Source organism: Halichoerus grypus, chromosome 1 (genome assembly GCF_964656455.1).
Source record: "Halichoerus grypus chromosome 1, mHalGry1.hap1.1, whole genome shotgun sequence".
In the NCBI taxonomy this organism is placed as follows: Eukaryota; Metazoa; Chordata; class Mammalia; order Carnivora; family Phocidae; genus Halichoerus; species Halichoerus grypus.
In genome coordinates this window covers 193,051,714-193,068,423 of record NC_135712.1, presented here as the reverse complement: position 1 = coordinate 193,068,423, position 16,710 = coordinate 193,051,714, and the positions used below count along the sequence as shown (strand labels likewise).

The 16,710-nt window shown below is 33.9% G+C and overlaps 1 protein-coding gene across 14 annotated transcripts in view; it reads right to left on the bottom strand.

Annotated features, from left to right (window-relative positions):
- Positions 1-16,710, bottom strand: part of ERC2 (ELKS/RAB6-interacting/CAST family member 2) — a 984,330-nt gene that overhangs the window by 493,876 nt on the left and 473,744 nt on the right. For 10 of the 14 annotated variants that reach the window (XR_013449531.1, XR_013449532.1, XM_078076915.1 and 7 more), the window contains 3 exons: positions 15,167-15,307; positions 11,150-11,185; positions 516-709 (listed from right to left, as the gene is read on the bottom strand). Coding sequence is in view for 12 of the 14 variants with exons in the window: in XM_078076915.1 (XP_077933041.1) it covers positions 516-709; positions 11,150-11,185; positions 15,167-15,307 (371 nt within the window). In the remaining 2 variants the exon portion in view is untranslated. The remainder of the gene's footprint in view (positions 1-515; positions 710-11,149; positions 11,186-15,166; positions 15,308-16,710) is intronic. The other 4 variants (XM_078076911.1, XM_078076919.1, XM_078076913.1 and 1 more) reach the window with 1 other exon arrangement.

The following is a 16,710-nucleotide window of genomic DNA, read 5'->3' as shown; positions in this document are numbered from 1 at the left end:
CTATAAGGTCCTCTTAAAAGATACATCCCAAGATGAATTTGTTGTGGTGTGTGCCAAAAAACATCCAAAGGATATGAGCTCCTTTCCCTTTCTCCTATCTTGAATGAATTGCCAAATATATTCTTTGCTTGAAACAAATCTAAACCACAAATGCTTGTCTTTCATGGGAAAAAACAAACAAAAAACAAAAAACTAAACTTTCAAGTAGTCAGAGCCTCAATTTCTCACACACTTTGCTGGCACACATGCTAGATGAGGGACATCACTCAAGAAACTTGGCCATTACTTTCTTAAACACTTAAGAAGTACAAAACCCCTCAAAAGATAAGCCAATTGCCTTCTTGAGTATCCCACAGAAACATAACATCATCCCTAACAGGTCCTATTCCTCATACGTACCTCATTTCCAACTTGAAAATGAATGTGCACTCCAAATCCACTACAACCTGTGATGGCAACTAAGCAATCCATGTTCACTCGCTGCTGACAATTCGCAACATGACTGCAAAATTTACCTCTCAAGTTCTGCAATCTTCTTGTCCTTGTCATTCTTTTCATTCTCCACCTCCTTGAGGATCTCCAGCAACCGGTCAACTTCCGCTTGGGCCTTGCCACACTCATCACGGTAGTAAGATGCCTCTTTATCAAGTTGTTTTATTCGGTCTGCAAACTCGGGGTTCATCCTGGAGTCATCTTCAACATTATGAGCCTTCAACATTATATTTTTAAAGAATGTAGTTAAGACAACAACTTAGAACAGTAGGTAGTGTAGTAACCAATGGCCCAGAAATTATCTTTGGAGAAAAAATAATAACCATCAAGAATTATGGGTATACTGTCAGTTAAAAGGCAAAATGGAAAATCACACATTTCAGCTACCTTAAAACAATGCTGATTTTAAATTTATTACAGTTTCACAAGAGAGTTTCTTTTATTGTTAATATTTTGTTGCATTAAATGTTACTACTTTTGGGGGTTTTTTTTCCCCCACCAAGAAATGGGGGATGGGTGGGGGGAGACACCATGATATCTTTATTCCTGATGCTTTGGCAAGCAGAACTAACACAATTCAACTCCTCACAGTTAAGGAGGTGATTCATACCAACAGCTTCCTTTTCCAGTAGAGAAACTGAGATAAAACAATATTAAATTATTTTTCCAAGAACCATTGAGGGTCTATGTAAAGCCAGGTAACATGTAAAAGACTGGTTGACTGATCACCGAACACCATCTCACTGAGAAATTTCAGCAGAAGATGTAGGTTGAAAGAAAGACTTGCAAGTGAGGAAGGGCTTTCCAGCTAACAGTCATACCCATAAATTCTTGTTCTCTTTATTAAATTTAACCTGAACCAGGAGGAAGATGAGCTAATTCATGAACAAGCACACAGACGAGAATCTGCAAACACATGCATGGGTGGGTGGCAGCTTCTCACACAAGAACACACACAGGCAACAACACAGCAAAAACACTGCAGAATAATTTGCAGCCAAAGTATTTGTGATTTTGTGTGTCTGAAAGTGTGTTACGGCTTTTTTTTTTCCCAAAAGAAACTTTTGGCTGAAATATTCTCAGACAGATGGAAATAACACTGCACTGCAATGTTTTGCCTACCCCTTGTTTCCCATTATTCCTAATTGACTTCTTCAAAGAGTAGGCAGGGAAAAAACAAGTAGTTTAACAACAGTGCACATTCAACAGAGAAAGTTCAGAGAAGTCATATATGTATGTATCTCCAAAATCCATGTGTGAAATCATACAATGTTAACAATTTATTAGGACTTAAGTTGTTCTGCTGTCTTGCTATATAGAACAGATGTTCATTGTGTTTTTATATCTTTTTGTTTAATTTCAGGGAAAAAACAAGGCAAGCAAGCTACAGCTACTGTGGGGTTAAATGAATCATGCATGGTTAGAAAAATTAATACTAATAAGTACTACTGTTACAAGGTTGACAGGTTTTGCAATGATTTAGTTGAAAAAAATTAAAAAAATTAGTATAAAAATAAATTTCTTATTTATGACAAAATAATCATTTTTAGAATAATATTCTTGCATGTAACATATTATTTAAGCATGAGGATAGGAGGAAAATAATTTGCTTTCATGTTCTTTAATCTAAGATTTCCTTATTCAAGAAATAAACTCAACTATGCAAAAAGAACTTGGAGAAATTTATCAGTTCAACACTACTATCATGTACTGGCTTATTCCCTTTTACCAACATTTCTCAGAAAGCATTTATTTTTATTTACTTAGTGTATATATTAGATTTCATTCTAATAGATTAGTGAGCTTTTTCAGTATAATTAAAATAATCTGAAAGAGAATCCTGAGCTAATATGCCTTTAGAAGTTTATTCATCTAACAATTTTATTTTAATTGAAGTAATGAATATTTAAATTTGTTAATCTCCACTTTTAAAATGTAGAGTCGATATTCTACTTTAAAAGAAAATAACTACTCCATATACTTATTTCTATTTGTGATAAGAATCAATTCATTACTCTTGTATCAGAAAAGCACTGAAAATATAATTTTAAAAATTCCTAAGAAAAAGAAAACAAAATATTGATGTTAATTCTCTTCTACTTTTAGGCCATATTACCATTATTTTATGGCAACTAAAAAGCTTTTTCATGACATTTTCTCAAACTACCTGACCAATAATATTAAGATCTTTAAAAAAGAATTCATGAGCTGAGCTAGAAACACACAAAACAAATATAAATATGCCTTGATTTCGTGTTTCTGTTTTGAGTTAAGATTCCTTTCTTGACTCTGATTTGAAGATTCACAAAGAGCTAGCAGTTCAGTTAGCCACTGTGCTTTATTTTGGTTGTTTTTATTCTTATGATTATTATTATCATTATTTTTAGTAAATGGGCACACAATTACTAGTTGTGAGACCTAGCTTCTAAATCTAGCCCTGTGTCTTATGACTACTACGGGCAAAGGAGCTAGCCTCTCCAAGGACAGCAAAAGCTACCATATAACAAACACGGAGAAGGTATTATTCATTTGTGTTCTTATTATGAGTATTATTTTATGATATGCATCCCACCAGTGGGGCTTGTTATACAGCTAAGTTAATAGGTCTATTTAGTTTCTCATCAAGATACTACATACGTCTTTAGAGAAGCCTCCCTGCTAGGCTTACAGAAAAAGCAGTCTACTGGTGAATGGGTAACTGAGCACATTCTTTATTTTAGCTCTGGGAAGAGAAGATAACCCAAGGCCAGCTTTCGGTACTGGGTGAAATTAGGTGGGTTGGTAGTCTTTTCAACCGAACAAACGAATATGGTTAAAGGACTCATAGGATGTTTAGAAGTACAGAAAGCCTAGGAAGACACGCCTGAATCTAGACCACTGTTGGCCTCATGTGATATTTAAGTTAGATCATGTTATTAAAACAGATCATAGCCAAGTTTATAGTTAGCCTGGTATCTCTTAGATAATACTTGTAGGTGCTAATGATTCTTCCTCTTAAAAGGAATAGGCAACCACAAGAATACCTTTGAGTTAAATACATCTCCATATCAATGATAGGTGCCAGAATTCCCCAAAGGGTTATGAAATAAAGGTGTAAATAGATACCATTTAAAAATTGTTAAGTCAATAGAAAGCTTTAAGAAAGAGTCATATAGAGATGGATGAGTAACAGTTGCTTCTGGGTCATTGCTAGTGCCCATGTGAAGACTCAAGGGAGGAGAGTTTCACCTGACTGACAGCTGGTGAGTCCCCGATCCAACCCCAGTAGTGGGGGCAAAAGTCTCCACAGAATTTATAAAAGATATTCCAGGTAACCACCTCTATTCAGCTTGAATCATAACTTTTCAGAGGATGGGCTGAAATTGTTAGCAGTGTAGCATGAGTGTGTTATACTATGATCTACAAACATGAGGGTTATACTAAAGAAATACAGGAGGAAATTGAGCTTAGAAAACAATGCTTCCTTCCAAGTTATAAGGCCAGAGCCTCCTCTAAAAATGAAGTGAAGGAAGCACTTTGTTAGCATTTAGCAATGCTCTTGCCTTTTCAAAATATAACATGGGTTCTTTAACCTAGAATGGTAGCTCCTGATGGGGATTAAAAGTAGATAACAGAATTGGACTTAATATACTTTAGACACTGCAGAAGAAAACAATATATATATATTTGAATAATGATTATCTGAACAAATTCCTACCATGGCATTCTGACCCATTCAAAGTTTAAACTAAAAATACACAGCAATTATTTCCCCTTATGGATCTGTTGACTTGAAATTAGCTCCCCCAAAAGGTGGGGAAGTGACAGCCCATTTCATTCTAAGGCACATCAACTTTGTCCCCTCTCTTCATTAGTCAGGAATCTAACTCTTGAAAATGCAGATTGATGTGGATTTAATGGTTCTAGAAGCTACTTATGATAAAAATAGGGAAGAACACTGTCACTTTCAAAGACATCCACTAGTCATTAAAACCAAAAAAAAAATATGAATGAGCATTCTTTTCTTAATGTAGAGATTTAATTTTGCTGATTAAACCAGTCAGTTTATAGGCAAATCCAGATATTTGTTTATGCCTTTAACATATTTCTGGTAACTTTTAGAGCAACTCTCAAGCATCTCACAAAAACACAGAAAATTGGGAAAAGAGTATTTCAGAAATGTCCATATTGCATATTAGATCAGTAAGTTCTGAGAATCCCCCAATTATGTTTTCCTACATTTCCACATGTAAGGAAATTTCCCCACAAATGGGAATAATCAAAACAAACTCTGGAGCCTCACTGATGTGGGCGAGCCTTGGAATTTTGATGTGAACTGACTTTGAAAGCCTGAATCAAGCACAAAAGAGAAATCTGGCCATGACTTAGGACAAGTAGTACGTAACAATGCCTAGTGGCTATTTTAATTATAAAATTTAGAACTATTTCAGGAAATAAGGCAAAGCTTCAGGTTAATATTGTATTTAAATTAAAGTTAAGAGCAAAAAGTGACTTAAGCCAAACCAGGGATTGAGAGTATCAATATGAAAAATCACAAGTTTATTAATAATTCTCTTGTAAAGGTTGGACGTTGATTATTTTCAATAAAATTCTAGTTCATCATTCCAAGTGCCTAGAAAGGAAAGCATTAACTTTGGCCCAGAAACCTGCTGTGAAACTGGGCAGGGAATATTCAATTATAATATTATATAGCATTCTTTCTTTGAAATGGGGCCTAACAATCTAAAGAAGTCATTTCTTTCAAAATAAACAAATGATTAGTCATGATCATAAAGCACAAGCAGAACACTAACTAATGAGTCTGATGGTTTTTCTTCCCTGCTGCTTATGAGTTTTAGCAATAATTTGTTAAATTTATGCACAGTGAAAATATGATTCTTGATTGCAGCACTTTGGGGGGTTTAAACATTCCTTTCATATCTGAGCAGCAGAACAGGGCATATAAACTACTTTAAACATTGTATTTTATTTCAATCTTCTAAAAGAAGTTCCAACCTTCACATAATTCTGAGCTATGAACAAATCTTACTTTTAAAAATAAAGGTTTTAAGGGTGATTATAGAACTTCAACATATTATAAAATTTACATTTTATTTTAAATCCAATTAATTAATACCAAATATAAAACCTGAGCCTAAATAGTACATTCAGAATCTAATAATGATGTATCTTTGAATCTTACACTACTTAGTTCTAAAGGAAACTTCTTTTACAATTCTAGCTACGTACATCCCGAATACTCACAATTTTCATATTATAACAACTATTCCAAAACGAAACTTTTCTCATAGATGGAACAAATAGGGTATTTTTAAATAAATGAACGAATGTTCAAAATGATTTTTCTTATGGTCACACACATACAAAATAAAAAGAACCAACTGTATGCTTAATAGTTTTTAAGACTATTTAAACAAAAATACAATTATAATGTAATCCCTTTTAACTATGGAATTTCATAAAAGTAGCAAAGTAAAGAACTGAAGTAATTATCTGGATGTTCTGAAATAAAACATGTGACTTCAAATCTTAAGTTATTACAAATATTACTTGAGTTCTTTAGATATTGAAAGCCTGGAGCAAGTGTGAGGTGTATGCATGTGTTTGTACATGCTATGTGCATGTTGTGAATTATCTCTTAAATATTTGTCATTCTCCATTGTGTTGGGGGGACTAGTCTATGAGTGAATTAAATAATTTTCATAAATCGTCCTCAAAAATCACAAAAATAAACCACTGTACCTAAACAGTGACTGTGAAAGCATTTATAATGCAGTCCACCATGTCCTTGGGACTGCAGAGTCCTATGATGATCTATAAGTCAGGAAGACCTCAATGAACATTAGTAAGACATTTTTTCTCTCTCTACACTGGAAAAATGCTTGGTCTTTTTCTTATAAACTGTTACATAAAATGTGAGCCCTGCAAAAGATGCATTTGCAGAAAAGATAGGATTTCAATGGACAGTGACCAGGCAAGGGGGGAAATTCACATGTGTGGAAGTACATCAGAGTGGTCTCAAGTGTACCCTAGCCAGTCACAAAGTTGTCCTCGGTGCCTCCAAATCAGTCATCTGCCTTGCAGCAACAAGGATATTATTCAATGCACTAAATTTAGGAGCCAGAAGCTCTAAAGTTTTATTAAAAATTCGTAAGAGACCTCTGGATACCATCTCTGGGCATAATAACTACTAGGGCTACAGCAAAGAAGGTATTTGAGACTGATGAATAAACCATATTATTTGTCTGGAATTAAGAACCAAGGGAAGAAAAAGAATTCAACTGAAGATAATCTGCATAGTGTTTATAATGACAAGACAAAACTCCTCCAGGAGTAGAGACTGGTAGTTAAGCTGCAGAAAGGTTATTATTATAAGAAATAATAAGGATACAAAGACAAAATTTTAGATTCCTAAGAAATGGAATTACAGCATCATTTAGTACCTGGGTGACTAAAGTAAAAGTAAAAGAGTTTCAAAAGTAGGTTTATTTCTACTCCAGGAAAAAAATGTTCCTAGGAAAACTTCAAAGCTGAATCTCTATTTACTCTGATTTAGTTTAGATAAATGGACATAGATCTGACTGTAAAATGATCTTATTTAACAAAAACAATTAAGTTATAATTCACCAAAATTTATAGGGTGGCCTTATTCAAAATAAACATACAATAATAAAAGAAATTTCCTAGGTACCAATAACTGGCTAGAAAATAAAAGGAGAAATAGAGCATTCACCAAAAATTAAGTTCACATAAATTTTAGTAACTTAAAAATTATATATATAGATAGAGATACCTATCTATATATAGATATAGATATAGCTATCTAGATATAGATATATAGTAATGATATATATATTAATTATATATATAGATACTATATACTATATATAATAATGATATATATATATATACACATATATATAGTAATACTTAGAACTATCCTTGAAATATCACAGGACTATAATAGGAAAATGTCAAACCTTTACTGTAAAAGATCTATGTAATAAATAAAAGTTGTATCAAGTTCATGAATTAGAAGAAATTATACTGGAAAGATATCATTCTAAAATTATTTTATAGGTTGAGCATAATTCAAATTAAAATCACCAACAGTTGTGCTTTTTAGTTCACAAGGTGAGCCTGAAGTTTACTTGGAATGATAGAGAATTAAAGGCTAAGCACACAAAAACAAAATGAAATGAAAAGCAGAAAACATTAGGGTGGAATTTGTTTCACTAGATACTTAAAAATATTATAAAGCCACAATAATTAAAATTCTGTCCCAACAAGCAACAGACATTGATAAAACTGAACAGCTCATAAATTAAGACATTCATCCAGATGAGAACTTAGTATACATTGAAATAGTATGAAGAACAGTGGTTAAAGAATTATTTGATAAATGGTGCTGGGATAATTAGTTGATCATTTAAAAATATATAATGTTAAAACTTCACCTCTCAACATGAATCAAAATATACTAAAGACAGATAAAGGGGTTAAACTGATGTAAAAGGATCATTAAAAAGTTTTAAATGTGAGTGCCTATTCTTGAAATCAGAGAATGACTTCTAAGCCTAAAGAAAATGAGAAAATTCTAAAGGGAAACACAGGTCAAGAAACCTAAAAATAGTTATAGTTTTCTTTATTAAAAAATTTTAAATGAGGGGTGACTGGGTGGCTCAGTCAGTTAAGCATCTGCCTTTGGCGCTCAGGTCATGATCCCAGAGTCCTGGGACTGAGCCCTGAATCTGGCTCCCTGCTTCTCCTTCTCTCTCTGTCCCTCCCCTCTCCCGTGTTTGCTCTCTCGCTCTGTCTCTCAAATAAATAAAAAATCTTTTTAAAAAATTTAAATGAAATGAAATATTGCCACAAATCTGACAAAGTTTCTATATAAAGTATAGAATGATTCATACAAACCAATGAACAAAACGGTAAACTCAAAAACAAGTGCTTACATGACCAAAAGAAACAATTCACAGAAGAAAAATACAAACAGCTAATAAATGTTTTAAAAACCTCAACCATTCTGGTGATTAAAGAAAATAAAGTTAAAATGACAAAAAAAAAAAATTCACCTATGCATTTGTCCAAGTTATGAAAAAGGACACTTCTCGGTGTTGGTCAGGGTGTGGCAGAAAGGCTGCCTTTATCCAGTGCTGAAAGAAAAGTGTCATGGCAGAACTTCTCTAAAATGCAACACAGTAAGAACTATTGGGAGCTTTGAAAAATCACTGGCCAGGTATTTATTCCATGACAAACATAGAAATGTGAGGAGATTAATATGGGAAGATGTTTTTCAGAGCATTATATAATGGCAAAAAAAAAGGGGGGGGGGAGATGAGCAACATTTGGGGAATGAGTAAATACAGTGAAATATCACATAATCAATAAGATAGTGTTTTGGAAGAATAGTTAGTTATTGGAGAAAATGCTGATGATATGTTATAAAGATAGAATATACAATTCAATAAACACTGACACAATTTGGTGAAAGGAAAAGAGCATTAAATGAGAAAAAGAAGAGAAGAAAGGAAAGAGAGGGAAGAAAAAAGGGAAGAAAGGGGGAGAAAGGAAAGAGAGAGAAAGGGAGAAAGGAGAGGATAAGAATAACAAAAAAGATGTCTGGGTAGGGAACCCCCCAAATGCTCCTAGTGATTATCCTTGTGCCAGGAGACATCCTGTCATTTTATTTTGTCCTATACTTCCATACTTTTGCAAATTCTCCACTGTGACCATATGTTATTTTTATAATCAGAATAACATGACTATTTTTTTAAAGACTATTAAGGAAAGAAAATCCATCATACTGCATCCCTATCAGTCCAAAAAAGAACTGGACCCTGAGAATATCTGCAGACAGGGAGAGTTAAAATAATGAGAGGCTGGCTATACTCCCAGGATGCCAAACCAATGGGTTAGCTTAATTAATTCAAGGAAAAAAGTTTGTTTTTGCTTCCTGGAGATCCACCACTGTGGTTGAAAAGTCCAGTAAGTGCCATATCATCAATATTTCTGGAAATGGTCTTAAAGTTAACAGAGCTATTTCTTTGGTCCTACCTATTCAGACAGGGATGCTGAAATCCTATCGTGGTTCTGATAACTCCTTGCTGCTACAGGAAAAAAGCCCTCCCCAGTTGTCCTGCACATACCCAAAATCTGATATACTTAGGTTTTCTTCCTGTCCCCAACCAGTAAATGTGAAACAATTTCACTGGGATTATTTTACATCTTTTAAAAATGATCTAAAGAAAACAGTCATTTTTCCCAGGGTCAATTTTCAAGCTTAAAGGTATTCCAATCTTGTCTTTCTTCACCTACCCATTGTGTAGAGCCTGCTTATTAACACTCCCATTCAAGGGGGCGCCTGGGTGGCTCAGTGGGTTAAGCATTTGACTCTTGATTTCAGCTCAGGTCATGATCTTGGGGTTGTGAGATCAGGCCCTTTGTCCAGCTCATGTGCTGGCCGTGGAGCCCGCTTAGGATTCTCTCTCTCCCTCTGTCTCCCCCCCCCAAAAAAACCCTAAATAATAATAAATAACACTCCCAATCAAATGTTAAGGGATAGGAAATTTGAATTATTTTTCCTGCTCTGCTAAAAATCATATTTGGGGAAAGAGGTTAATAAAGATGCACCAACGGAAATTGAGAAACTGTTTGCAAAAATAAAACTTGTTTTAAAGAATGGAGGGCGGAGGTTGAATCTAATTAAATACACCCAAGCATCTTGTGTATCATGCTGTATGTATGTATTCTGGAATAGCAGCTTAACAAAAAGTTTTGGGCTGAATTGTTTCCTTTATCTATGCTATTCCATTTTGCCATGATGGGAATTCATAAATAGGAGGTAATTAGAATGCATGATAGCACAGATCACATCTGCCAAATGATAAATTCTGGTCACCTTTAGGTAATATTTCACCCAGTTAAGCCAGTTGAGTTGACAAAACAAAAAGGTCTTTCTTCTTTAATAACTTAAAGAAACAAATAAACTGCTTCATATAAATGCACACCTGTCATTAGGATAAAAAAATCAGTGGTGGCATCTGGGCCAGCCGTTTTACATATATTTTTACTAGTTACCTGTTTTGTGTACCATTAAGCTATAATCAGAATTGTTACTATCTGTTATTAGGAGGCTATATTTTAGTTCGTCCTCAGCCAAATGACATGTTTTTAACTCTTACAAAACCCACAATAATGTTAGGCATTTACCAATCTCAGAGAGCATAGCCCTATTTTTAAATCTAACCTTATTTTAACTTCTATCATTTGAATGTAATTTACATCAACTTGCTTGCTATTTTACAAATGCTATCCCTTTTCATATAGGTAACTCTGAGTTAGAAGGAACTAAGAAAGAGTTCCATGAGCCTAGATATGCAGCTGACCTCCGCTTCTCTATAGCCTTAAAGTTGAAGTTAAGACGGAGGTAATATCAGAGCTGGCAATGTTTTCTTAAGTTCTTAATTTTTAAATTTCACATTCAAAAGAAATGGCAGTGGCCTTTGCACAGGTCATTTCTTTTGACAGAATGGAAATGGGAAGAGACTCATATATATTTTTGAAACCTCCCCAGTATGGCACACCGTGACATGTGATCAATGGATCCTCATGCTTTGATATGTTACAGCGGGAACTTTCAGAAATGACTTACTGGATTGTACATCTGATTGAACAACTGCTCAGCTTGCTACATTGCAAAGTTGGGGAGGCATTGAAGCACAGACAGGGAAAGAAGGAAAGATCCAGAAAAACAGCATTAGCTCAACAAATCCAGTGCATTTGCACAGACGAACTGGTTGTTCAAAAAGAAGAAATTTCAGTTTCTAAACATTCCACAGTGAAAGTGAGAGGCTCTAGGGAAATAGAAATGTTGACTTTGGCTCCTAAAAAAGAATAGCTGGAATAAGAAATTTAAGGTTTGTGTTACTTTCCCTTTCTCAAGTTAAATAACCCATGAAATAAAGAAAGCTGTCCACTTTTGATGATACATGAAGTGCTGGCCTCTAGCAATGAATCAGAAGAAGTACTTTTGGCCAAGCCTGCAATTTATTACCTGAACTTCAAAGATGGTAATAATAAAAGATTAATTAAATCTTATCATTGAATTTATAGCTCTTCTTTTATATTAACACAAGCCTGAAGTTTCTATTCAGTCTAATTTTAGGAAAATATAGATCAGCAAACAGCAGGTTAGCAATAGCAAAATATCAGTAAGCAAAACATTACAGGATTAACAGTAAATGGGAGAAGAAAAAAATTAAGTCATCAGGAAGAATAAAGGGAACCAAAATACAGTATTATCCATTGCCCATTACCAGCTTCTACGTTAGTTCATAATTAATAAAAATGTAATTTTTAGTGACTATCCTATAATGTTCCAAGTGCATCAGAATTTTTAAAGCTCTCCAGTCTATTTTGTGTAGAAGATTTAAATTTTTGTGGATTTAAATGTACTGAGTATTATCTTAAATATCACTCTCGGGTTCTATTTCTTAGGGGCTCAACGTCAAGTTATAGAAGGTGAAATACTGTAGGAACTTTCACTTTGCTTGAAGCTAAGACATGTTCCTTTAAAGAGCCTGAATTTTTCATTTGTTCAACTTTGATGAAGTAAATGATAATTTCACCATGGTTAAAAAAAAAACCCATTCTCCTCAAAGATGGTATTAATTGGAAAATTACCAAATCATAACATTTTGATTTGTTGCTTCTCAATTGATTTCTAGTTAGATAAGGTAAAATTATTTCGACATATTGAACACCACATACTCTTCTGAAAGACAAAATTATCCACATATCACTAATGAGGTTCTTCCCAACCTCTGGGTGTCTACTTAAGATTAATGAATGCAGTTAATTTGTAAAGCACACTCATAACTCGTTGTTGTGCATTGTGCTTACTATCATTTTATCAACCTCATTAATAACAGGAAAACTTTCCTCACACATGAATATTTGATGGCATTTTTTTTAAGATGTGGGATGCAATGTATAAGGAACAGTTCTTTTTCTGCCTATAACCATTTTTCATCATGAAGTATTTGGAGACTTAAATTAACAGTGCAATAAAGGGTTAAAAGTAACTAGGCATGTGAATGTTCTCCACAAACTTTTATGTAAAAACTCACCTTACCAATGTCAAGAATTGGTCATAAGACAAAAATAAATTTAAATCACAATTTGGATCCCATTGTCACTGGCAAACAAGGTTTCTGTTCAGCTAAACACATCTAGGATGTGTATATTTTATGGTAAAAATACATGGACGCTCACAAATCTTGAGCAAAATTCCATTGGGAATTCATGGTTTATTTAAGACATAATAAAACTATTATGTTTTCAGCTTTCATTTAGTAACCCTTTATATTTTATTCACAAGTCACATACCCTTTTATTTAAAAGGGGGCCCAGACACTCCTTAAGCTTTTATAGCTGCTTATTTTTCCATGAGTAAATGATGTGTTTATATGTATATTCACATACTGTTGGCTTATATTTTCAAATATTTCATGTAGATCTCAATTCTTTTTAAGGTGATGGGTACTTGAGGTTTTTACGGAACTATTTATTACCAGAAATTAAAGACTACTAGAAAAAGTATTTTAAACTTTTGAATTTAGTCGATGCTAGAGAACCAAAAATAACAAAATAGCATCTGCAGGTTAGGTATGAAAATATTTAAATTATAATTACCTTATTTAATTTCACTGCACTATGCATTTAGGAGATAGTATAAGCAAACATTATTTATATACTTAGAAATAAGTTATCTTTTCATAAATTAAATAGGTCCTTACAGCAAGACAACCATATTTGTTACTTTAATCCTGGTGATGTGGCAGAATGTTAAAACATTGTCAAGAATAATGCTAAAATGTTTACAGGATTTGCTCTGTCAATTTCAGCACAGAATGTCTACCTGAGAGTTTAAGGAAACCACATGCTCTGAGCGATTCTTTGGGCAAATCAGAGCTACGTTGAAAGAAACTAAATTGAAATGCATAGACATTCAGTTATTAAACTAGTCAAGTTATATACATGGAAACTGTGTCAATATGGGAAACTCCTCCTTTTAATTACTAGAGGGTTTCAAATTCCATAGGTGACTTACACTAAAAGGGAGTATGTCGAGTATGTATCTGCAGAAATAATATATGTTGTGTCCTCAGCTCCACAATGGCTATGCAGAGTTGATGAAGATATCTTTCATGGGCAGGTCGATTTGAGGTCCTTCTTCAGGACTCAGCACAATGCAATTGATGTAAGCTAATGCAAAGCGAGTCAATGAAGTTCTTACACAGTTATCTTAGAGTTGCCTTGTGATCACAAAACTGTTCATTAAATTAAAAGTACCTTTCCTAAGTTCATTTCTTGATATGTATAACATATTACAGAACACATTCATATATGTGTCAAGAATGTATTATCATACACCCAATACATAAATAGCCAAGTCAACTGCCACTTAAGCACCCTCAAATGGGCCATTTAAGTTCTTCTATTTATTGTTCGAGATTTCTGCTTAACTAGATATCGCTGGAAAAAAGTGAGACGCTGAGTGGATTGGAAAGTAGATTCTACAATACAGAGATTTTCTTGCTGTTTTGCTGTAGAGGGATTTGATCTCTATCTTTTTCAGTAAGGAGACTTTACTAGTGTGAAATTTCTCAGGATAGTTTCCTAGAATTCCATGAACAGAGTATAATCACATTTCGGTTATATATTGCCTCATACAAAATAGTATATTCAATTTTTAAATATTCAGAGAAATTTCTCCACAGATATATGATGCTTTAACATCCCTATCATCCACATCATATATTTTCATAACTTTAGCAAATAAATCCCCATTCCAGTGTGCTATAAATTATACAGTCAAATTTTATTATATGCTTTGCTTGATTATTTAGATTCTTATCACCTCTCTTGAATTAAGTTTATAAGTTGTCAAAGGGAAACAAAATGCTTAAACTCATAAAGTTATGAGTTTTATGTGAACAATGAGTGCAGACGTACCAAACAACACAGGGAAAAAGTCAAAGGAATGATGCATGACTGGAAATGTACTCCACAAAAATGTCCAGTTCAGAGAAAACATGTTAATGCTGCAATATAAAGATCCTGTTTTCTTTTCCAAAGCCTTCTACATTCAACAAGCTTTCTAAGATATGAAAGTCATTTTTGGTTAATTACCAATAGTCATCCCACAGATATTCTAGGGACTTTGACTATTTGGATGGACTCCTAGAAATTTAATATTGTCAGGTACAAAGTTCCCCATACAAAAATTGACCTACTTCTGAAGGTAGTATAAGTTTATCAACATAAAAGGGGGCCCCCAGATTCTTTGATTTGTTATAAACATTTTCACTTTTTTTTTTTTATAGTTGAGATTTACCCAGAGAGCAGCAGCTTATTTTTTTAAATATTTTTTTACTTCCACTACTATTTTCATCTATTTTTCAAGTTTTGTTTCAGACAGGAAACCTAAGATATTTTTTCAGGTTCACTGGCCAATCTGATGCAGACTTCATAAGTTAAGAGTGTCTAATTCTCTTATCAGCAGACAGCAAAAGATAAAGGGTTTGTTTCTTTGCAAAATATCTCTTCCTTTTCCATTTTATAAATTCATTGTAAAATGAGAATTTTTTTCTTGGACTTCACTTACCTTTTTTAACTGTGCTTCCAATTTGCTACATTCTTCTTTCTTTTGTTCAATGGCTATTTCTAGAGATTTTAATTTGGAGTCCCTTTTCAGTCCTGCTGAGGCTAATGAAGATGCATGTTCCTTGAGGTCAATTAAACTAGACTGAAAGGAAAGAACACTAGTAAGTAAAACACTGCAATTTCTACTAGTCTTCAATTTGAATAAATTGATTCTCTGCATAGTAATAAAGTGTGCATTAGACAGAAAGGGTAAATATAGTCTTACTAAGGTAACAATAGCCGGCTCTGGCCAGGAAATTAAAATTGGCCAGCTTACAGAACCGAGCAGGATCTAATTGCAGTAGAATCAAATGTGACCAAATGGTGTGGTCAGTAAATGTATGTTTCACGTCTCAAAGTCATGCTAATGATGTAAGTCCCAAGGTGGTCTTTACATGTCATGGCAAAACAGACACCCTGAACCTTCCATTTACATTTATTGCTGTCAAGTCGTGCAGACTCTAAGACAAATAGAAAGAAAATACTAACTTTAATGCTTTTCCCCCCCAAAAGGCAAATCAAATATAAAAGAAGCATCCTGTTTTTATCAAATTCTATTTCTTTAGCAGAAAAATAACCAATGGTTTTAAAAATACCTTCTATAGAATCAAAGATAAAATTATTTTAAAATTTAGAGTAGATTTTACATCCCAGTCCTTTGTAAATCCAAATTCAACAGATATAATGAATCTCCCCAACTCAGACATGGGTTGCCTAAATTGTTCCACTCATCAATCATAACCAGAAATCAAGAGCTCCCCTGGACAGTCTGAATTTCAAAAAGCAAGAACTAAATATGTGCATATATCATGGAACATAACTTTGCTTAGCTAGGAAGGCAATGTCTATTACCAGACATGAAATTATTAGCAGCATCTAACAATGTAACTAAAATATTGAGGTATTACCCAAAATCAGACTTTGTGAGTTTCCTTTATAGCCATTTGCAGCACCTAAAAAGACACTAAGCACACAGTGGCCCCTCAGTAAATGATTTTACCTAATATTTTGTGTCTGGGCTACTTCCTGGGCTCTGGAATAACCTTGTTGATGAAGATAACACCACCATCACTCAGAAAACTACCCACCTCCTAACAACCCTCTGAAGGACAAGCAGCCACTCTCATTTTTCAGGTCAAGAAACTGAGGCTCACATGAACTGTCTTCTCCAAGGTTCCTGACCCATTAAAGGAAGACACAGGTCTCAAACCCAGAACTCTGACTCCAATTTCAATGTTCTTTATCATACCACTCCCACAGAAATAATAAAGGACCTTGAAATCTAGGCATTTTGTCATGACGAAGGTGATTATCACCCCAACTAAATTATAAGCTGACAACAATTATATGTTGTTTTTCTTTACACATTTTAAATTGTCGGGTCTGATAGCTTTATGCATCAATGTGGCTAGGCTATAGTCCCCAGTTATTCAATCAAACATTAATCTAGGTGTTGCAATGGAGGTATTTTGTAGCTTTGACTAACACCTATCATCAGTTGATTTT